This window comes from Ursus arctos, unplaced genomic scaffold (genome assembly GCF_023065955.2).
Source record: "Ursus arctos isolate Adak ecotype North America unplaced genomic scaffold, UrsArc2.0 scaffold_19, whole genome shotgun sequence".
In the NCBI taxonomy this organism is placed as follows: domain Eukaryota; kingdom Metazoa; phylum Chordata; class Mammalia; order Carnivora; family Ursidae; genus Ursus; species Ursus arctos.
Window position 1 is genome coordinate 23,614,222 of NW_026622863.1, and position 22,819 is coordinate 23,637,040.

Consider the following 22,819-nt stretch of genomic DNA (forward strand, 5'->3'; position numbering starts at 1 on the left):
TGGTAGTAGTGGTCACTGTGGCTCTGAGACACTGCCTAGCCTTTGTCAGGGGTGAAGCAAGCTTCCCGGAGCCTTCCTGGAGCTAGAGATGCCCACATCTTTCCTGTAATTTCTGGTTTATCAGCCCAGAAGATCGGGTTGCACAGAAAGATAATGGGCCTTAATGAGCACCTAGAAATTCAGGTTGGGGCTCCGCACACTTCTTTGTCACTTCTCAAAGGGTGGAGCTTAGCCACCATCAAGACAAGATGCCCCCAAACAGGTTAAACGTCTTGCATCAAAGTTATTTGCAAAACCATTTTCAATTTTTCAGGCTGCCACCCTTGGCAAGTCCCGTCTTGCTTGTCCCAACTTTCACTGCCCAGATTGGGGCCAGCTGGGGAAAGGGATTAATTTGGTGTGATAAACGAGGGCAGCTCTTGCTCCCTGTTTATGTGACAATCCCCCAAACACAGGTCACCCCATTACTTCTGGGAGTTTGAGGGGAGGGTTATTTGAAAATCATCTTGCTTTGCTAGTTTGAGATGAAATTCCTATGTTAGACATAAAAGGCAGTATCTGCCCATCTTCAAGGATTTTGCATTTCTTGCTTCTCTTGTCATTTTATGGTTCCTGTGTTCATTTAGCAAATACTTGGCTTCTGGCAAATACTTGTCTACCCAAATGCACAGAAATAATAATTATCATGTTCTACTCGCATTGCTCTTGCAATGTTCAAACATGGTCATGCCCATGTTCAAAATGTGATCACATTCACCGTCTTTGTTAATCTTCACAAAAACCCTGAAAAGGTAGGCTGCCTCTGTGGTGGTAACTGAGGCCCAGAGAGGTTAAGCCCGTTGTTTAAGGCCACTCAGCAGGAACATGGTGGAATCTGAGCTTATTATCTGGCCACAAGACTCGGAGATCAGCCCTTTCTTCTTGTCCCGTTTCCTGTCATTTACTACAGCCTTCCCCCTCTCACCCTACCCCCACCTCCTAAAGTTTGGGAAGTGAGTTATAAAACCAGCCAAGAGGTGAGGTAGCAGTGGAGATATGGTTTTGATTTTTGTTTTTTTTGCAAACAGGGAGGAGAGAGGGTTGGGGTGAGTGATTATTTGAAGGACCCAGCTCCCTTCCTGTGAACTCCTCTTTGTTTGGCTAGATAGAGACTCCCAGTTACCAGTTACTGCACGCGGTGGCCCCAGATTTCCCTGGATTCTAGCTAGGAGGCAAAACTATCCTTTAAAATAACCAAGGCCCTAACAGGGTCCCTTCAGGGGCGGGGGACCATAATCCTGAGACTGAGTAACTCAGGTTAAGGGTCAGTCCCAGCTCTGCCCTTCACTATTATAGGATGTCAGGCAAATTTCTTAAGCTCTCCAAGCCTTAGTCTTCAGAAGGGAGTGATGATGGTACTGCTCACCCTCCCACCCCAGTCACCTGCTTCTTTCGGCAAGGGTGGGGCTTTGGGCTTCAGAAACGTTTGCAAGGGTGGCCCCTGGTGGAAAAAACTGAAAACTGCAGCCTGGGTATGGAGCATGGCTTTAGGGCTTTCTGGCAGAGACCTGATAATCGTGAATGCAGAGATGTCTAGCTGTGTTAAAATAGATTCAAGGGCTGGAATTTTTATAAAAGATCACTTGGACAAAATAGAAATTCCACTGAAGAAATGAAGGGCAAGTATTGGAAAGGTATGAAAAGAGGCCACCTTGAGAGTTTCCCAGAATGAAGTGTTGGAATCGGCTGTTGCTTCTGCCTCCTCGGCTCTTGAGCCAGGTGTCTGCAAGACCTGCCCCTTCAGGTCTCGGCTCTGTCACCTCCACCTAGGCAGGCCTGCTCTCACCATCCAATATGAGTCACACCTTTCTGAATCCCCCTTGCCCCATCACTTTTTTTTTTTTTTAATTTTTTAAAAGTAGGCCCCATGCCCAGTGTATAGCCCAAGGTGGGGCTTGAACTCATGACCTTGAGATCAATACCTGAGGGACACCTCAGTGGTTCAGTCGGCTAAGCGTCCAACTCTTGATTTTGGGTTAGGTCATGATCTCAGGGTCCTCAGATCAAGCCCCGTGTCTGGCTCCATGCTTATCATAGAGTCTGCTTGTCCCTCTCCCTCTGCTTCTTCTCCCACTCTCTCTCTCTCTCATAAACAAACAAACAAACTTAAAAAAAAAAAAAAAAAAAAAAGGACCTGAGGCGAGATCAAGAGTTAGATGCTTAACCAACTGAGCTGCCCAGGTGGGCCCCACCCCCCATCACTCTTGTATCACCGTCTTTAATTCCGTTACATCTAGCACTTATCACTACCTGAAATGATTGGTTTCTGTATTTGTCCACGTTTTCCACAAGAGCATAAGCTCAGTGAGAGAAGGTGTGTTGTCTGTCTTGCTTACAAGTTTGTCCTTAGAGCTCAGCACAGTTTTTGACATATAGCTTGGTGAAACCCTGTAGAACGAGTCCTTTGGGATTCTGAAGTTTAGTGTAGACATTCTTCACCACAACATCTCCAGCTTTGGGTATTGGTAATTTTTAATACTCCATAGCTATGAAGTTTGAAGTAGAGTTTCTAAGTCATTGGTCATAACATTCCCCCACCCAAGTAGTCCTTCTCTGTTTTTTGTATTTATCTTGGTACCCTGTGTGATCGAGTTGAAGATAACTTTAATTATCTCCCCTGAAAATGATCAGTTTCTCTTCCCCTTCAGATTGTAAGCAGGCATTACCTCTGTGTGCCTCAGATAATAAGCATAAAATCACTCAATAAGTATTTATGGTTATCAGTGTCTTTTGTGGAATACTCATGAGGGTCGAATAAATGGCTAAGCAAAGCAACTTTCATTTTCAAATGTTTTTTTTTAAGATTTTATTTAGAGAGTGTGCATGTGCGCACACTAGTAGTGGGGAGGGATAGAGGAAGAAAGAGAATCTCAATCTCAGGGTAGTTGCTCTTGTTGCCTTCATTCTACAGTTGGGTAGACTGAGGCACAGGGAGGTTAAGTAATTTACCCAAGGTCACAGAGCTAATAATAAGCAGAGCTGGGACTTGAACCCAGCTACTCCCTTCCAGAGCCCACACTCTTAACCATCAAGCCACGTGTCTCTCTCTCTCATTATCTGTCACTGTTTATTGAAATACAAACCGTTACTTGAATGTAGACTTTCCTCAGCATCTCACTGTCCCATAGTCTCTAACTTTCGGACTTAGTGAGTATCCTGTCTCTGTTATGTTGGTGGTCTGTTTTCATATTGTCAAGAGCCAGCTGAAGGAGAGGTCCTTTTTTGGTATTAAAAAGAAGTTACTTTCTAGACAGGTTAGTGTTTGTACTTCACAAGGAGATAAGAAAGAAATGAGACCACAGTTAACAGTCCCCCTAGAGGGCTGAAGAACATAATGATAATACTGACTCTGCCCTCTTTCTGTTCTGTCATCAGACTGGCTTGTTTGGCTTGTGTTTGTTTTGTATAAGTCAGGCTTTTGGTGGGTAAACGGAGTTCACTTTTTTTAAAAAAAGATTTTATTTATTTATTTGAGAGAGCGAGAGAGAGCACAGGCGGATGAAGGGCAGAGGGGGAACCAGACTCCCCTTGAGCAGGGAGCCTGACGCAGGACTCCATCTCAGGACCCTGGGGTCATGACCTGAGCCGAAGGCAGACGCCCAGCGACTGAGCCACCCAGGCGCCCCCAGGTTCGCTGTGGAGAGAAGGAATGCTCTTGTCTTGAATCTGCCCCATTTCCTAATCACTGTGATTTATGCCCTGCAGTGAGTTTTGAAGGATGCACCGGTCAACCAAGGACAGCCTATATTGCGGACGACACGCGATTCAAAGTGAGCACAGACGGTGTGGTGACCGTCAAGCGGCCTCTACAGCTTCATAAACCGGAGATGAGTTTTCTGGTCCACGCCTGGGACTCCAGCCGCAGGAAGCTGTCCACCAGAGTGACGCTGAAGGCAGCCGAGCACCACCACCACCACCGTCATGTATGTTGGAGTGTTTCTTGCAAGTTCACTGTTGTTTTATGTCTGTTCCCTAATCTGAGTTCTCTACCCTTGGCGCCTTTCGCATTTGGGACTGGATAGTTTGTTGTTGTTGTCGTGATGTTTAGCAGCCTCCCGGCTTTAGCCCACTGGACAGACGGCAAAAAGTAGCACTCTCCTAGTCATCACAACCAAAAATGTCTCCAGACATGGCCAGTGCCTGCTGGGGGGATGTGGGGGGCATTGCGGAGTCACCTCTGGTTGAGAACCATTGGTCTAACTGAGCTACTTCTGCTGGGATTTTTTTTTGTGTTTGGTGGGGAGGGATCAGGTGCAATGGTGGCAAAGTGTTAATGTCTTTATTTCTGTGGGTAAGAGTGCGGACACTGCCTGGGGTTGAATCACAGTCCTGCCACTCACTACCTGAGTAGCTGTGGGAGAGTTCACCCAAGGAATTCCCAGCATGGAGAGGTTATCTGTAACATGGAGAGAATAATGACTACATGAATTAATACACGTGAAATGCTACAACTGTGTTAGGCATACAGGAAGTACTCAGTAATTGTTAACTGTCTTTTTCTTGGAGGAAGAATGAACAAGAGATCAATTCTCTGATCATTTTATTTTACTCTTTTTATTATTTTTTAATTTAAAATTTAGGTAGTTAACATCCTTTTCTTTTTTTTTCTTCCCCCATTTTACTCTTTGTTTTTCTAGTGGGTAGGGTCTTGGGATGGGAAGAGAAGAATCAATGGGAAGCTTTTGTTCCATTGGACTGTAATCTGCACAATATCCTTCCCCATTGTGTCTGCAGTGTCTGGCCCACAGTCTGCCACACACCAGGAGCCCTGTAAATATTGAATGGACAGATGGGTGAATTGGCCATGAACGAAAGGATATATGTCTGCCCAGTTCTTGACAAGAATGTTTCTGGGTATTGTTACCCAAGCCAGACACCTTTGCTAGTTTCCAAACTGTTCCCATGGTGCTTCCTACCAAAATGTCTCTCTGGAGGCTGTTCTAGTTGTATCCTGGTACTGCCTTAAAAATATGGAATGTGTTGAAAGTACCAAGGTCTTTCAGGGTGGCTCCTGTTTTTCTCCTCAAAGATTGTTGAGGTTGCAGGAACTGTGGAACAGAGAAAAATAATCTCCCCGAGAGAAGTAGGTGCTGTAATGAGGATTCACAGATAGACAGCCTGATTCTACGGTGCCCTTGGCTCAGGAGGGACAACTTATCTAGAATATTAATAATCCAAGGATGCGGGGGTGGGGGGGAGAGAGAGGGAGAGAGAGAAACCAATATGCAGGAATGCAATAATGGAAAGGATTCTGTGATGATGTCTTATGTCTATCTTGTGCATTTTTTAAAATTTATATTACGTATTTATTAAGGCAAGGAACTATACAGAAAAAAACATTTGTTCTGCTTAAGGCATACTTGGGAATAAATCATTGTACAAATTATTGCACATCTGAAACCACAGTGCATAACAGACTGTCTGCATAAAAATGTTAAGTAAACCAGCTGTATTTACCTGACTTAGGTCATAAATGTAGATTGGAAGACAGAAATAGATTTTCCTTATCAAAGTATGCAGCAGTTTGAGAACTTTGGCTTCCTCATTTGGTACCTTTAGAGAACCAAGACTCACCAAGCACCATTGTTTAGGTTATTAAAACACAATTTCTGTACCTGAATTTCTTCCTGTTCTTCTGATATCATAATAGTGGCTTTTAGAAGGCAAAGAGAATACAAGGTGATCTTTATACTTACATTGCATTGAAACACAATTCAAGGGAATTCTGGTCTTGTCTACCCCCAACTCATGGCTCTGATTTATACCCTGATATCCACACCTTCCAGTCACCCCCTGGGTGTTTTGTAAGTCCAGGAATAGTCAAGTTAGATTTAGCATTGGAATGATTGAAGATCCAGTCACAGACCCCATCAGTTCTTTGATTTATCTTCTGGTTTCCTTGTGTCTCCTGATGAACCATTCACAAGTGGGCTTGTTGGGAACTTGACCGTGATCATAGTGCTTTCCAGCTGGGTTCCTCCCCTCCCCCCGGGGGGGGGGGAGACAGTGTGAAAGGCTTTATTTTTTTTATTTTTTTATTTTTTAGATTTTTATTTATTTATTCGACACAGAGACAGCCAGCGAGAGAGGGAACACAAGCAGGGGGAGTGGGAGAGGAAGAAGCAGGCTCATAGTGGAGGAGCCTGATGTGGGGCTTGATCCCACAACGCCAGGATCACACCCTGAGCCAAAGGCAGATGCTTAACCGCTGTGCCACCCAGGCGCCCCAGTGTGAAAGGCTTTTTAAAAAAAAAAAAAGTACTGAATTCTCTGCCAGCAGGGTGGGTCATATCCACTGTTCTGGGCTTTACAAGTGCCTCTTTCATGTGTAAGGCGAGGGGGTCCGGCCTGGAGAAGGCCTGGTCACACCTCTAGCTCTGGAGAGGGTGGTGCCCAGTGTGTTTGCCGTAGTGCTGGTTAGTTGGTCTGAGCGGGCACATTTCCACCCACAGCCGTCCAGGTCACTGTGGTAGGGTTTCTCGCCTGTGTGGGTTCGCAAGTGTGCGTTGAGATGAGAACTCTTCGTGTAGGTTTTCTGGCAGCCCACAAAATCACAAGTGTGAGTGGCTGTCCTTTTCTGGGGCCATCCATGACCTCCTCCCCCTCTTTGGTTTCGGCTCCTGTGGCATGCAGGAACCAGGGGGTATGATCTCTTGGTAATGGAGCTGTGGGACCTGTGGCTGCATCTGGTCTGGCCGAAAGAAAGGGTGGGTAGTTGGGCCTGGGGTTGGGATGAAAGCCTTGGGAGGGGTGGGGGTGGATAGCAGTAGGACAGGATGACAGTCCCTGCTGCTCAGCAGTTCTTGGCACCCAGGGTGGGGTAAGTCCTACAGGGAAGCTGCTCCCCCAGCGGGAGGTCGTGGGCTGGCCCCTGGATCTTGTGCATTTTGAATCATATTTAAAAAGCCAGGAAATAGCGCTTGAATCACCTTTGGCAAACAGTGATCAGGATTATGTGGGGAGTGGGAGATAGAATTATTCCCTAGAACCTTTATGTATTACCGCTAATCACTTTAAAGCACTTAAGCAGCTTGGAGGATGTTTTTCTTCCATCTTCAACTATCTTATTTCCCTGTGTGTGCATAAAGTTAGCTTTATCACACATGAAAACCGTTCAATACAAGTCTCAGAGGGTGTTTTTGGTTCCTATCCCAACAGCTTCTGTTAGAACAAATGGAAACCAAATAGATAAAATGATACAATGAGATTAAAGAATTTGTATCGATCACAAAGTAGTTCTTAGTATCAATTCCTAAAATTTAACTCATCTTGGCTGAGAGCTCCACTTTGGGGACCTATACCCCACGGAAAAACATAAAAGAAAATTGAAATGCTTGCATATCTAGTTGTTGAATAAGCTCTGATGTTAAATCATCAGAGTGCAGTGTTCTATTAAAAACAACAGATATAATATATTTAGGCTTGAAATAATTTGCAAAATAGTATTAAACCCTCAATTGTATAATTGTGTATACATAATGATTGCTTGAACTCTGGACACTAGAAGAGAATCAAAAGAGAATATCTTCTTTATTATATGGCAGAGAAGTTCATTGGGTTGTGTTTTGTTATTAAGTTAAAACCATAGACTGCCCCCAAGAAGGCTGAAGATCCTGGCTGGTTAGGTGGGACTGTTTGGCCTGTATTACCTCTCCTGAATTATCTGATTTTGTTCTTCATTTCCTTTCCTTCTAGGACACGCTCTCTGAAACCCAGACAGAAGTGCTCACATTTCCCAACTCCCAGCGTGGTCTCAGAAGACAGAAGAGAGACTGGGTTATCCCTCCTATCAGCTGCCCAGAAAATGAGAAGGGCCCATTTCCTAAAAATCTGGTTCAGGTAGAGAAGGAAGTTCTCTGTGTCTCTGGGAGAAATTTGGCAGAGAAGGACCTAGAAGAAAAAGAGGGAAAGCCCCAATGTCAGGATCCTTCCTTGATAATTCTGTTTGTTTCTGTTTGGTCTTCAGATCAAATCTAACAGGGACAAAGAAATCAAGGTTTTCTACAGCATCACTGGCCAAGGAGCTGACACACCTCCTGTTGGTGTGTTTGTTATCGAAAGGGAAACAGGATGGCTGAAAGTGACAGAGCCTCTGGATAGAGAACAAATTGCCAAGTACATTGTGAGTATCTCTCAGAAGCTTGCTAATAATGGGGTCATATCCTCCCAAAATTCTTTGGTCAGCCCATGTTGGATCCCTAGATCAGATGCTCTGGACATGTAATTGGATACCTCTATACCTGTTGACAAGGGGAGCTGACAGGAGAGTCTGGAAAAATGGGAGAAGGGGTTGATTTTTTTCCATTGGGCATAAAGAGAGGAGAGACCTTAGGATCATACATGAGTTTAGACCCAAGATACCAGCTTAACTCTTGGGGCTAAAAGTCCCTGATCCAATGGAAGAAGCCAGTTACGATGTTGGGGAGCAAAAGCCATTCCTGGGCTTTGGTAGCAGTGTGAGCTTGGAGAGCTGGGAGTTGGAGAGCTGCATTGAGGCCAAATGCAGAAAAATCTGGGAGAGACACTAGACTGGAGAAGCCAGAGCAGATTTTACCCTGCTGGGAACAAGAGTGTGTCAGGCCTCCGCTCTTGTCTCTTAAGCCTGGCTCCCTAGCCCTCCTGTGGGAAATGGGAGCTCTGACCTGGTGGGTGTGTTCTGCAGCCCATGAATCTTTACATATCATGACCTCAACCAGTGTCACAACATCACATGTGTGAGAAAAGTTCTCTGCGGGCGGTGTCCATCCTTGGGTCTTTGAGAGTGGGAGGGAATGGAGGGCAGCTGGAGTTCTAGTCACACGACTTCTCCCATTGCTTTCTCCTTGTTGGGGCCCAAGTAACCCTCACTTGGCTGTTGCAGCTCTACTCTCACGCCGTGTCTTCTAATGGGAATGCAGTTGAAGACCCCATGGAGATCGTGATCACAGTGACGGATCAGAATGACAACAAGCCTGAGTTCACCCAGGAGATCTTCGAAGGATCTGTCATGGAAGGTGCTCTTCCAGGTATGGCCAATAACAAGGGGCTGAATACTCAAAAAGACCGATTCTTTGGACCTCAAAGTGTTGGGGATTGTGTTTGGGCTTAGGCCCTTCATAGGGACAGAACTTCTTTGGAAGCCAGTGTGTGCGTGCGTGCGTGTGTGCGTGCATGCACGTGTGTGTAAAACATTCTTTCTACAGAAATGTGTGTTATAAAATAGGAGCAGTTTAAGACGGTTGCCTGGAGGGGCGGCTGGGTGGCTCAGTCGGCTAAGCGGCTGCCTATGGCTCAGGTCATGGTCTCCAAGTCCTGGGATTGAGTCCCATGTTGGGCTTCCTGCTCAGTGGGGAGTCTGCTTCTCTCTTTCTCGCTCTTTCTCTCTCTCTCCCTCCCTCCCTCTCCCCCCCACCACCGTTCTCTCTCTCAAATAAATAAACAAATCTTAAAAGAAAAAAAAAAGAGGGGTGCCTGGGTGGCTCAGTCAGTAGAGCATGCGACTCTTGATCTTGTGGCTGTGGGTTCGAGCCCCACATGGGGCATAGAGCTCACCCCCGCCTCCCAAAAAGGAGCAGTTTAAGAACCTTCCCTGATTAAGAAACAGATCCTTGCTATTCCTGACCACATTCTTTTCTCTCCCTGGTAAAGGTAGCCACTGCTCTGACTTTTGTGGTAATCATTCCTTTGCTTTCCTTTATCTTATTCATCACATGTATATTTACCCCTCTATAATATCCTGTTTGTTTTGCATGTTTTGCAAACCTTGTATACGTGGAGTCACACTCTACATGTATTTCTGTGGTGTGCTCCTCTCACTCAGCTTCACGTCCGTAATGTTCTTCGTGTTGGTGCCCATAGCAGTCCAAGGTCATTCATTCTCATTGCTGCATGGTATTCAGTATTTTTGTATTTATATAAAACACTTTATTCCCCTGTTGATGGAAATTGACTTTGTTTCAGTTTCTTGCTAATAGAAATAGTGTTCTCAGAACATTCTTTAATGTATTACCTGATGCGTATACGCAAGGCTTTGTCTAGGGTGTATCCATCATAGCAGATTGCTCCATTGTCGGGTATGTGCCTGTTCAATGAGACCGCATGATGACAAACTGTTTTCCAGAGTGGTTGAACCACTTAACACTCCCACCAGCAATCGATATCCTAAAATTGTTAGACTTCTTAGCTTTGCTGGGTGTGCAGTTGTATGTCCGTACAATTTTAAATTGCATTTCTCTGATTTATTAATGGGCTAATTAAGCATTTTCTATGCTGGCCATTTGGGTTTCTTCTTTATGACTTGTCTCTTCAAGTCTTTTGCTCCTTTTTTCCCTTGGGCTATTTGTCCTTTTCCTCTGGAGCCCTAAGGAATTGTGTTGATGTCGTGGGCACGAGTCCTTTGGCAGAATCACATGTGCTGTAACTGTTCTCTGCCATCTGGAAGGCTGTGATCTCAGATGACCATTCTCTCTGGTGAAGCTGTGCCTGAGAAGCCAGTTGTGGATATTGGTGGGATTTTTTCTATATTTCACCTCATTCACTCAGTATGAGAGACAAGGCACAGTGTTTTAGTTTAAGGTTATTTATTCCCCATTCTCCTCACCTCCAGCCCCCATCCAAAATATCTGTTGGAAAAGCCGAGTCCTTGGAACCACTGCTTTTTGGGTGGAATGCTTGCTTCCTCCGCTACCACTTTGGTAAAAATATTGGAAATTAGAGAATGGAGGAGCCATAACATGGTACCATCCCCAGGGCTCCTCCTTGAACATTCTGGACAGAATCGAGCTGAGCAATGTGGACCAGAATTCCAAGTGCAGCTTCCCCAAATCTTTCTCTCCCTCGGCCCTTCCAGGCACCTCCGTGATGCAGGTCACAGCCACAGACGCGGACGACGACGTGAACACCTACAATGCCGCCATCGCTTACCGCATCGTCACCCAAGACCCCCCCCTGCCTAGCAGCATGATGTTCACTATCAACAAGGACACGGGAGTCATCAGCGTGCTCACCACCGGGCTGGACCGGGAGGTCAGGGGTCAGGAGGGTCTAGAGGGGGTTGAGGGCAAATAGACATCCCTTAAATCATATGGACAATGCAAAACTCTGCTGAGGCCAGTTGCTACTTAGTATGTTTACAGTCTGAGCTTTGCATCTAAACAGCTCTGGAGAGGTTTCGTAGCTGGAAGGCAGGCTGGCATTGAAGCAGATGACCAGATACACTGTTTCCATGTTCTGGGCTGGGCTTGCTGTGGCTGTTGGTCCTGACTCAGATGTGTTTGATCTCTCTGTAGACTATTCCCACGTACACCCTGGTGGTTGAGGCTGCAGACCTGCAAGGTGAAGGCTTAAGTACAACCGCAACAGCTGTGATCACGGTCACTGACGCCAACGATAACCCCCCTGTCTTCAAACCCACCACGGTAATTCTGCAGCCCCCTGGACGGTTTCCAAAGAAAGGTCCTCTGTTGTTTTGCAGCTGCTCATGGGTGAACGCTTTGAAAACTTTCCCCAGACTAGTAAATTTTAAGGAGCAAGCAGATTGGGATGGCAGTCGTCTCTGTCATCCTCTGCATGAGCCTTGTTGACACAGGTTTGCGGAGTTGCACACGGCACTGGGGGCGCCTGGCTGGCTCAGTCCATGGAGCATGCGACTCTGGATCTTGGGGTTGAGTTCAAGCCCCACATTGGTTGTAGAGATGAGTTTGTTTTTTGTTTTTTGTTTTTTTTAAAGGCACTTGTGGAACTCATGTCCTCATGTTGTGCATCCTAGTAGCAAATGTTACCAGGTTTTGTTTATTCACTGAACAAATACTTCCTAAGTTTATAACACAGGAATTGTGTTACACACTGGAGATGTTATCACAATAGGACAAAGATTCTGTTCTCAGTGGAGTTGATAGTCTAGCTAGGGAGATGTTTGACAACCTGTACAAATTATTGTGTACAATTATATTAAGTGGCGATGAGGCGAAGGTACCAAAAGCCACATGAAAGAACCCTTAATTTTCATGTTAGAAATAGTCTCAGTGGTTAGTAACAGAGACTTGACTCTTGTGCCCTAAACAAATAGGGTGAACTTTCTCTCGGGTCACAGAAAGCCTAAAGCTAGAGTATCTACACTGTCGGTGGAAACTCCTTAGTCCAGCTGACCCACGATCATTGATGCATGGCTTCCATCCTCAGTGGCCCCAGATGGCTGCTAGAGCTCCAGCTATCTCTGCGCTTCATTCAGGAAGGAGGCAAGGGCATGGGGGGCAAAAGGCATTGCTGCTAAGTCAAGGTTTATTTCTGTGCAGATCCATCCCACAAGTTTCCTTTACTTCTTATTAGCAACTGCTGTCTTTGAGGATGACTGGAAATAAAATATTTTGTCTGGGCACATTGCTGCTCCCAGCAGTATAGTTTGCGAAAAAGGGGCAAGTGAATATTTACTAGGCAATTAGCAGTGTCTGCCGCCCTAACCTAGGCATCGTGAGTACAAGAAGGCTTCACAAAGCCCGTAACATTTATAGTAAGACTTGAAAGGCCTTATCTGAAGAAAGCATCAGTATCCTAGAGACCGGCTGGAAAGCCAGGGCTTTGGGTGAACACACTAACCTCTGTCTCTAGACTTCTTCCAGCCTGCTCCTGCCTACAGGTCCTGGGCCTAAGCCTCAGCCTCTAGCCTGGCCATCTCTGCTGCAGAGCCCACGGCTTTCTGTCCTGACCATTTCTCTTAATGGGGTTTTGTGTAATTCATAGTTATTCTATAAACTGACCCTTATATTAGTAGAGGCTTTCGGAGATTTTTGTTAGAAACCAAGGACCTTCCTTCAGCTCTGAACAGGTTTTACCCTTGATTCCAAACCAAAGGTTTACATACCTTTCTAGCTTACTCAATAAATTTTTGGATGGCTTTACCCCCTTTAGTATTCTACATTCTTAGTCCCGGGTTAGCTTTACATCTCAAGAAAGGGTAAGATGTACATCAGTCTAATAAAATATGAAATAACCATGATAAAAGAAAAAAGTATGACTTGAAAGGAGGTCGTCAAATGTGGGATAGGGGATAGTGGAAGAGTGTTCTAGGCAGAGGGATCACCATATGCAAAATGCCCTGAGTCAACAAAAAGTTTTCAAGAGCTGAAAAACAGTCTGTGTAGTGAACCAAATGAGGTTGGGTCCTATAGGACCTTGTAGATGGAGGTAAGAAATTCAGGATTTATCTTGAGTGCAAGGGGATGTCATCAAGGGTTTTAAGCAGAGGACTGTACCTTCCAGACTTTTGTTTTATGAAAACTACTGGTACCCCTGGGAATGATGGGAGAGGGGGGAAGTAGTGGATATGCTACAATGTCTTGAATTTGATTAAGATCACAGTCAGCAACGGGGCCAGAGTGTGCCGAGGGGCTCAGGTAGCCAGGTCCTTAAGAAGCTAGCTCGGGTAGTCTTGAAGGGTGATGCACCTTGAGTCGTATTGGCTACTCCACCAACAGGAAGTAGGGGCTCTGCTGGTGGTGTGGGCACTTCCTCCCAGATTCCCCTTGAATCTTGGGCTCAGAAAGGGTTCCTTTAGCCCTGTTGGGCCTAGCTCATCTGTTAGGTGTCAGGATGTTGTCAGTGACCCATCTTCTCCTTTGCTCTGTAGTACCAGGGGCAGGTGCCTGAGAACAAGGCTGACGTTGAAATCGCCGTACTCAAAGTAACTGATGCCGATGTCCCCAATACCCCAGCGTGGCAGGCCGTGTACACCATATTGAACAATAACAATGAGCAATTTGTCGTCACTACAGACCCAGTAACCAACGACGGCATTTTGAAAACAGCTAAGGTTTGTATGGTGCCTGGCAAGATGCAGAAACTGACATCTCAGCTAGCCGCCCACTCCCTTGTCCCTTGGTGTCTTCTCAGAAGTAGATTAGCATGGCGTTGATGGGCTAGGGGTGGGCAGCTTTCCCAGGTTCTGGTGGGCCATTTGGGGTTTGCAGGAACTCTTGAGGCACATGTGAGAAGTTCCTACGCAGTCACTTGAAATTGAGGAGAAAGAAAGTACCATCTGTTTAAAAAAAAAAAAAAAAAAAAAAAAGGCTTTCTCCCTCAAACGTTTGCCTACCCCTATATCCATTTTGCAAATGAGGGGAAAAAATGGTTTACTGGTCTCTGCCATTTTGCTGGATTATTTTAGAAGTGGGACAAATGACTTTTTGAAAGATGTCTTGGAAACCTGAAAAGTAAGAAGTTGGGTGACTTCCTTGTCGAAGTTAGAGTTAACCAATCTCTGGATTAGCCCCCGAATTTAGACTTCCTACTGAGCAAGTGAACAAGACCGTTCATCTCTGCGTCACTTACTACATAACCTTATCTCACACCAAACATTCGATGTCAGCATTTTCTCTGCTACCAACAAAAGAAAGAAGCCAGTAAAATGAGCCCCTACCGAACACAAAGTCCCTCAAAAAAGTTCCCAGTTTATTCCTTACAGCAACTCTGTGAAGTAGTTCCTTGTCGTATGTATCTGGGTGTGCAAACAGACCCAGAGGTTAAGTTGCCTGGACCACACAGCTAGGAAATGGCCCAGCTGGGCTTTGACCTTGTTGCTGGCTGATTCTGAACTGCACGTTGTCACTAAACTTCATAAGAGGTCAGTGGGGTCAGAAGCAGGGTCTTCTGTCTGTCTGCTGTCACGTGGACAACACGTCACCTAGGATATCAGCATTCCTAGTGGTCTTGGATAATAAATGACTTAAGGTACAAGTGTTTGTAAACTGGGTTTTGCTGTTTGAGGCTCCACATAATTCGTTTTTATTCCACTAGGGTTCTTGTCTTAAATATCGTCTTCAGTATGCTTGCGTGTTAGCTTTTGAAAAACATCCTGGGCCGGGCCCTGCCCTCAGAAATGACTGTTCACTGGGTTAGGGTGGGGGCCTTCATTGTCTCCGGAAGTTTCAAGTCACTTCTTCTAACGCAGCTAGATCAGAGAACCACGAGGTATTGCTAACCAACAGCAACAGTTAAGGATGTAATTTTTTTTTTTTAAAAACATGAACATAAAGCGCATTTTTAAACTCCTTTCTTTCCTGCTCCTTAGGGCTTGGATTACGAGGCCAAGCAGCAGTATGTTCTGTACGTGACTGTGGTGAACGTAGCCCCGTTTGAGGTCATTCTCTCCACCTCCACAGCCACCGTCACTGTGGACGTGGAAGATGTGAACGAAGCCCCTGTCTTTAAGCCTTGCCCGAAGGTTGTGGAAATACCTGAAGACTTTGGGGTGGGCCAGGAAATCACGTCCTACACTGCCGAGGATCCGGATAAGTATATGGAACAGAGGATAACGTGAGTGTGAGGACTTTTTCAACAGACTTGCAGCCACTGGGTGTGTTTGTATGTGCATGTATAAAATACTTAGTTCATAGCATTTTATTGTTGTCAGTCTGTGCAAGACCTTTCTCTTATTTGGCTTTTTTTTTTTTTTTTTTAATTCCCATTCCCCACATCTTCTCTGTTCCCTCCATAGCCAGCCATTCTAGATTTACTGTGCTTCCTCTCTTCGAGCTCATGCACTAAGGCAGGAATGTGGTTTTAATTGAAACGCATGGTGTTGTGTTATAAGTAGCTCACTATTTCCTCTCCTTTTAAGCCGGAAGGCACCTCCGTAATCTAAGTCACGCCCACACATGTTGAAAACACATGTGCAAACCTACAGCAGCACCCCGTGACCATGTATAACAAACAGTGTCCTCCTTCATCTTTTGAGGGCTGGATTTGACTAGGAAAAAAACTATTCGAGCACAAATCCCAACATGACACGTGTGTCTTGTTAATAATAGTGTGATTTCCAGGGCTAACAGGGCGTGGCCAGTGTGCCTGCTTCCTCTTCTCAAGAGAGGTTCCTACCTGTTAACATCTACTTTAGAGGAAACTATAACAATGAACTATATAGAAAAAAACGTTCTACAAATCTAGAGTAGCGTGTTGCTTACTAATTGAGTGTGTTCTTGTTTTGGGGGGTGTTTGTGTTTTAGCATCAATGCTTTTGACTTGTTAAACTTCAAACAAACAAAAAGAGCTTATGTGTGACTTCAGCTTTTAAGGTTATTCTGGGAATTCTTTTTAAAGATTTTATCCATTTATAAAGAGAGTGAGAGAGCACGAGGAGCAAGGAGAGGCAGAGGGAGAGGGAGAAGCAGACTCCTCGCTGAGCAGGGAGCCCGATGTGGGACTCCATCCCAGGACCCTGGGATCATGACCCAAGCCGAAGGCAGACGCTTAACCGACTGAGCCACCCAGACGCCTTTATTCTAGAAATTTTTATGCTGATCTGCCATGAGTGAAAGAGCTCCTGAATACCTCTATAGACTGCGTGTGTGCCCTGTACAGGAGGAACTAAGAAAAGGAGGCAGGTAGTGATCTTAAAGGCTTCGGTCAAGGATGATGGGGAAATTTTAAAGGGAGGCTGCTAACACCAAAACCTTCTGATTGTTTTTAACATTTACTATAAAAAAAAAAAAAAAAGGCAAGGACAACAGAACTTGATGTGACAGCAGCATGCACACAGTGCCACTAAGGAAATGTTTTTTGGAGAAAACAAAAGTTGGGACAGAATGTAGTCAAGCATTAGGAACTGATTTTGAAGAAGTGCAGAGAAGGAAGAAACAAGTTAAATACCACAAGGAAGCAGGCAGCCAAACACAGAATGTGGGAACTATATGACAAATGGCTCTGTTTCTCCGTGAAATGAATGAATGGCAGAACTAGGGGGACTGCTGTAGATTAAGAGAGTATGAAGAGGCAAGTGAACCAATGGTCGTGTGTAGACTACATTTGAATGTAGATTCAACAGTCCAACTATAAAGTGTGTTCTTGTTTTGGGGTTTTTGTTATTTGACCCTTGAGTCAGTTAGAGGTACTTGAACATGGACTTGGCATTAAATGACAGTAACTAATTCCTATTGTTTTTGTGACATGTGTTAGTGGCATTCTGATTAGGTTTGTTTGTTTGTTTAAACTTTTTCTATATAAGATATGTGCTAAGGTATTTAGAGGAGAAATCTTTTGACATCTGGGATTTGCTTTAAAATACTCTAATTTCAGGGGCGCCTGGCTGGCTCAGTCGGTGGAGCATGTCACTCTTGATCTTGGGGTTGTGAGTTTGAGTCCCACGTTGGGTGTAGAGATTACTTAAAAATAAAATCTTTAAATAAAATACTCTCATTTCATACACACATTCAATGTATTGCTCATAATCCGAGGATTCTTCTAAGTGGTCGAAAATATAAGGGCTAGTACAGTGTGTGTGTGTGTGTGTGTGTGTGTGTGTGTGTGTGTGTGTGTGTGTTTTTCCAAGTTCCAAAAAGGCTTTATTACATACAGAGGGGAGGGGTTCAGTCCTTCGTGGCCGCCAGGACATGGCTCAGCTCCTTTGTGGTCCTCTTGGCATGGATGTGTTTCCCCACCCTTTTCTTGATGAACTTGAGGTCGTGCGCTTGTCCTTGGAGACCTCGAGCTGCTCCATGGCACGTTGCTTGTGTGGGGCAAAGCCACACACTTCTCGGGTCATGTCCTGCATGAACTTGGTGTGTTTGGTGAGGCACCTGCTGCAGCAACTGTTCCTCGGTTTGCTCATGTTCTTAGTCACCCTGTGGCCCTTGTTGAGGCCCACGGAGACAGTGTCATGCAGAGCCATGGCTGCAGACCCCAGGCCGCACCCCACAGTCCGGATGGCAGCAGATCTACACACCTGGTGCTCCACTAACCTAGCGTGTGTTTTTATGTTTGTTTTAAAATATTTATTTATTTATTTATTTATTTAAGAAAGTGCAGTGGGGGAGGGGCTGGAGAAAGAATTTCAAGGAGACCACCCCACTGAGTGGGGCGCTCAGGGTGGGATTTGAACCCACCACTCTGAGGTGAAGACCTGAGTTAGGATAGAAAGTTGGATGCTTAACTGACTGAGCCATCCAGGAGCCCCTAGGAAGATAGTGTTTATAATCAGACTTGAAAAGGAGAGTGGAAAACCGGAAGACAATACTGTAGGGGTTTTGTTCAGTGACGACGAAGCCTTGGAGTATATGGTTTCAAGGCTGGGTTGACATCTTAGCTTGTAATAGTGAAATGGGTAGTTGGAAGCTTCTCTTTGAGGAGCACCTGGGTGGCTCAGTCGGTTAAGCGTCTGCCTTCAGCTCAGGTCATGATCTCAGGATCCTGGGATCGAGTCCCTTATTGGGCTCTCTGCTCATTGGGGAGTCTGCTTCTCCCTCTGTGTGTGTGCTCTCTCTCTCAAATAAGTAAAATCTTAAAAAAAACCACAAAACTTCTCTTTGAGCAAGTACAGGGACCAAGTCTTACTAATGTGTGTAGAGGCCCTTACCCCTGGAATAAAGACCACTCTGTGGTTCATGGCTTTGCACTTGTAAAGAGGTGAGGATGTACCCACAGGTATCCAAGCCCTTTCGTTTTTTAGGTTGTTTCCTTTTCTGAGTCTTTCCATGACCCTGGCAGATAACTGGGCATTGTATCTCTGTTTTTCTTTTTCCTTTTTAAAGATTTAATTTATATAGAGCACATGGTGGGGGGAGGGCAGAGGGAGAGGGAGAAGCAGACTCCCACTGAGCAGGGAGCCCAACCTGAGGCTTGATCCCAGGACCCCGAGATCATGACCTGAGTGAAAGGCAAATACTTAACCAACTGAGTCACCCAGGTGCCCCTATCTCTGTTTTTCATGCCTTTGTTTCCTCTGATTGAATGTTTCTGGTACTCCTAATAAGGTGTAGCTTAACAGGATTTTTTGAGTAAAACTTTTTTCTCCCTCTGTAAGATGGGAAGGAATTTGGGCCTCTCTGGCACCTACCAACAAAGGCCAGTGTTGCAGCCCATCCTCAAGCCACCATGTCAGCCCAGACCTCATAATGCTCATGGTGGGGGTGCTGGGTGGCATGTTGCCACCATTGGAGAGCTACCGTACCCCTTGGGGAGCTGGTCTGAGAGAGTCTGCTTTTAAACACACATGGGATCATAGTATTCATTGCTTCAGGCAAGAACTTTCCTGGGGCGCCTGGGTGGCACAGCGGTTAAGCGTCTGCCTTCAGCTCAGGGCGTGATCCCGGCGTTATGGGATCGAGCCCCACATCAGGCTCCTCCGCTGTGAGCCTGCTTCTTCCTCTCCCACTCTCCCTGCTTGTGTTCCCTCTCTTGCTGGCTGTCTCTATCTCTGTTGAATAAATAAAATCTTTAAAAAAAAAAAAAACTTTCCATAGACGTTAAATCTATTGGATGAAGGTCAGTTGGTGAACAAACTGTTGTCACATTTTCTCCCCTCAGGTCATAGATTAATTACCAAGAGAAAAAAAGGTACCTTTGCTGTAAAGAGATCTGGTTGCCTGTGCCTAACCCAAGTGATTGAAGTTAACATCACCAAAAGAACAGCTGTCATGTGCCTCCTAATGCAATTGATACACTGAGGACACACGTCACCTACACACTGTTCTTGCTTCCCCTTCCCTCATGTAACTTGAAACTACTTAGGAGGGAATACTCCGACCAACCCAAATTGAGGGGCTTTCTACAAAACAAGTGGCCTACACTTTTTTTTTTTTTTTAAGATTTATTTACTTATTTCAGAGAAAGAGAGAGAGCTGGGGGAAGGAGCAGAGGGAGAGGGAGAAAGCAGCTCAAGCAGACTCCGGGCTGAGTATAGAGCCCGATGCGGGGCTTGATCTCATGACCCATCATGACTTGAGCAGAAACCAAGAGGCAGGTGCTTAACTGACTGCCCCACTTAGGCACCCCAGGCCTACACTTTCTATAAAGTGTTGAGAGAGAAAAGAAAGGCTAAGGACTAGTTCCAAATTAGGGAAACGTGATGTCTAAATGTCATGCATGAATGGATCCAGAATCTGGGCAGGGGTGTTCTGGAGGACAGTTTTGGGGAAATTGACTATTTAAACATGTGCCATATATTAAATGATAGTATGATATCAAAGTTGTATTTCCTGAAATTAAATCCAATTATCATTATATAAGAAAATGCCTCTGTTGTTAGGGGATAACACGCTGAAGTATTTCTGAGTAAAAGAACAGGATGTCTGCAGCTTACTCTCAAATGCTTCAAAGGTGGGTGAATCCAGATGAAGGGGACATGGATGTTCATACTCTGCTGTAGATGAGATCGAGCAACAAAGAGGAACCTTAGCCGCCTTCAGCTGTGTGCTGTTTGCTGTACTGTTCTAAGCCAGAGCTCGTGCCTTTTCAGGTATCGGATTTGGAGGGATGCTGCCAGCTGGCTGGAGATTAATCCAGAATCTGGTGCCATTTTCACTCGGGCTGAGCTGGACAGAGAGGACATAGAGCATGTGAAGAACAGCACGTATGAGGCCATCATTGTAGCCATTGACAATGGTAAGTGTGCCCTTTGTATGTGACCTTTGCCATCTCACCCTCCTGGCTAGTGGGCTTCATTGCCCCCTACCCTTTTTTTTTAGAGGCAAGAGTTCATTCTTTTTCTTGTATTCTTAAACAAAAGCGTACGATTTTCAAAAGTGCAGATAATCCAGTCAAGCAGAAGCTCTTCATACCTGAACCCACTCCTTCCCCATGGGAGCCAGATTGCCTGGGTCTAGATCCTAGGACTAAAGCTTATGTCCTTCAGTTCCTCTATCTGATAAATAATACCCCATCTGGATTTTTAATGCGTTCACTTAGAAAGTGCCCTAGTAGAGTGCCTGCTCCACAAAGACTATCATAATTTTTGTCATCATCATAAGTAGTGAAATGGGACTCCTTCCAGACTCTGTGTATTTGAATATGTTTATATGCATATAGAAATAAGTTTGTAATAAAGCTGCTGTCTAGTTTACAGCCTGGCTTTGTTTTCATTATAAAAACCATTATTTTATACATGTTCATTTAAATTAAAGTTTTAATTTATTTGCTGTTTAATTTTTTATTATTTATAATATGTTTTAAGATGCAGATCTCCTTTGGCACCTTATAAATTTACCTCTCTGTAATAAAATGTTATCTGGATATAGCATACTTTAATCGTTCACACATTGAAGAACACTGGGGTGGTTTCCATTTGTTCGTTATTGCCATGAGTTTGATAAGGAAACATTTTTGTCCATGCCTCTGTGAGTAAGTATTTCCCTTGGCTGGATATTTAGAAACAGAGTTACTGTTAGAAACTGCTCATTTTGCTGTGATTGTGATGGATTCTCTTTCCCTCGCTAACGCCCCAGCTTCTCGAGGTAGTAATCCCAGGCTTGACAATCTAGAAAACACAGCAAGGCAGGTGAGGCCACGATGGGGCTGGACAGGTGGCTGTTAAATGATGCAACGTCCATCGCCTTGTGATGGTGCTGGGGAAGGATGAGCCTGGCCCTCAGTTAGAATCTAAAGCCTGCTCCTTTAGCTGTATTTGGGAGTTAGCAGGTTAAAAGCAGAGAGCAAGACAAGTAAGGCATGATGGGGTCCCATTCACACAGTGCTTTTGTCTGAAGGGAAAGCTGCCCATGGCTTCAGCCGCATTGGCCAGCTGCTTCTGGCTGCATGGAAGTAAGTGGAGGAAATGGCTCCTGAACGTGGGTTGGCAAACTTTCTGTAAAGGAGGGGCCGGGGTGTAAGTATTTTAGTGTATACGGGCCATGTGGTCTTGGTTGCCTTTGCAGCCAAGAAGCAGCCATAAACAATCTGTAAAGAGGGAACCGGCACAGCTGCCTTCCTCATTTGCCTGGAAGGCCTTAGTTTGTTGACCCCTGACCTGATAATCATGGCTCAGGTGTGATGGTTTTGAATGATTCCTTTAAGTATTGCTTTGTGCATGACTCAGTACTTCTTAATGTTAAGGTCTAAGAAGAAGGAGAATGAGGTTTTTTAGAAAATCTATTAGCTTCTTTTTTAATTAGAAAAAATTTTAAATGACCCCCCCCTTTTTTAAAATTCATATGATAAAAAAAGATTGATGAATGTATAAACAAAATATGGTATATGCATACAATGGAATATTATTAAGCCTTAAAAAAGGAAGGGACTCTTGTCACGTTTTAAAACCTGGATAAATCTTGGCATTATGCTAAGTAAAAACTGTATTCCAAAAAGGCAAATACCATATGGTTCCACTTACTTAAGGTATGAAAGCAGTCCAGTTCAGGGGCGCCTGGGTGGCTCAGTCATTAAGCATCTGCCTTCGGCTCAGGTCATTATCACAGTGTTCTGGGATCAAGCCCCGCATCGGGCTCCCTGCTCTCCCTCTCCCACTCCCCCTGCCTGTGTTCCCTCTCTCACTGCCTCTCTGTCAAATAAATAAATAAAATCTTAAAAAAGAAAAAAGAAAGCAGTCCAGTTCATAAAGACAAAGTAGAATGGTGGTAACTAGGGGCTGGGAGGAAAAGCAAAGTGGGGAGTGGTTTAAGGGGAACAGAGTTTCAGTTTTATATGATGACAAGCTTCTGGAGATCTGTTCCACAATAATGTGAATCTATGTACGCTGTTGAACCCAAAATGTAAAATGAACTTTAAAATGGTTGAGATGGTAAATTTTATGCTACGTGGTTTGTTTTAACCACGATTTTTTTAAAGGGTAAAAAAAAAAAAAAAGTCACCACAGTCTTGCTACCCAGGCATAACTATTTATAGGTTTGAGATAAGAGTCCTATGTTTTTTTCCTATCATAAACTAATATTGATGGTAATTTTTGAGTGTCTGCTTTTTCTACCACTGTATGCTAGGTGCTATGTCAATATGTAAAAGAAGTGGACACAAAAGTGTCCAAGTCTGGTTTTTTCCCCCAAATATATTTTGAAAAGCAACTTGCAGTGATTTAAAAAGCTCA

The 22,819-nt window shown here is 44.7% G+C and overlaps 1 protein-coding gene across 2 annotated transcripts in view; it reads left to right on the forward strand.

The window, feature by feature from the left end:
• The window catches only part of CDH1 (cadherin 1), a 77,890-nt gene that overhangs the window by 45,820 nt on the left and 9,251 nt on the right, over positions 1–22,819 (forward strand). For both annotated transcript variants that reach the window (XM_026495091.4, XM_057314200.1), the window contains 9 exons: positions 3,745–3,962; positions 7,735–7,878; positions 8,006–8,161; positions 8,900–9,044; positions 10,868–11,043; positions 11,307–11,435; positions 13,643–13,825; positions 15,083–15,327; positions 20,243–20,388. In XM_026495091.4, the coding sequence (XP_026350876.2) occupies positions 3,745–3,962; positions 7,735–7,878; positions 8,006–8,161; positions 8,900–9,044; positions 10,868–11,043; positions 11,307–11,435; positions 13,643–13,825; positions 15,083–15,327; positions 20,243–20,388 (1,542 nt within the window). The remainder of the gene's footprint in view (positions 1–3,744; positions 3,963–7,734; positions 7,879–8,005; positions 8,162–8,899; positions 9,045–10,867; positions 11,044–11,306; positions 11,436–13,642; positions 13,826–15,082; positions 15,328–20,242; positions 20,389–22,819) is intronic.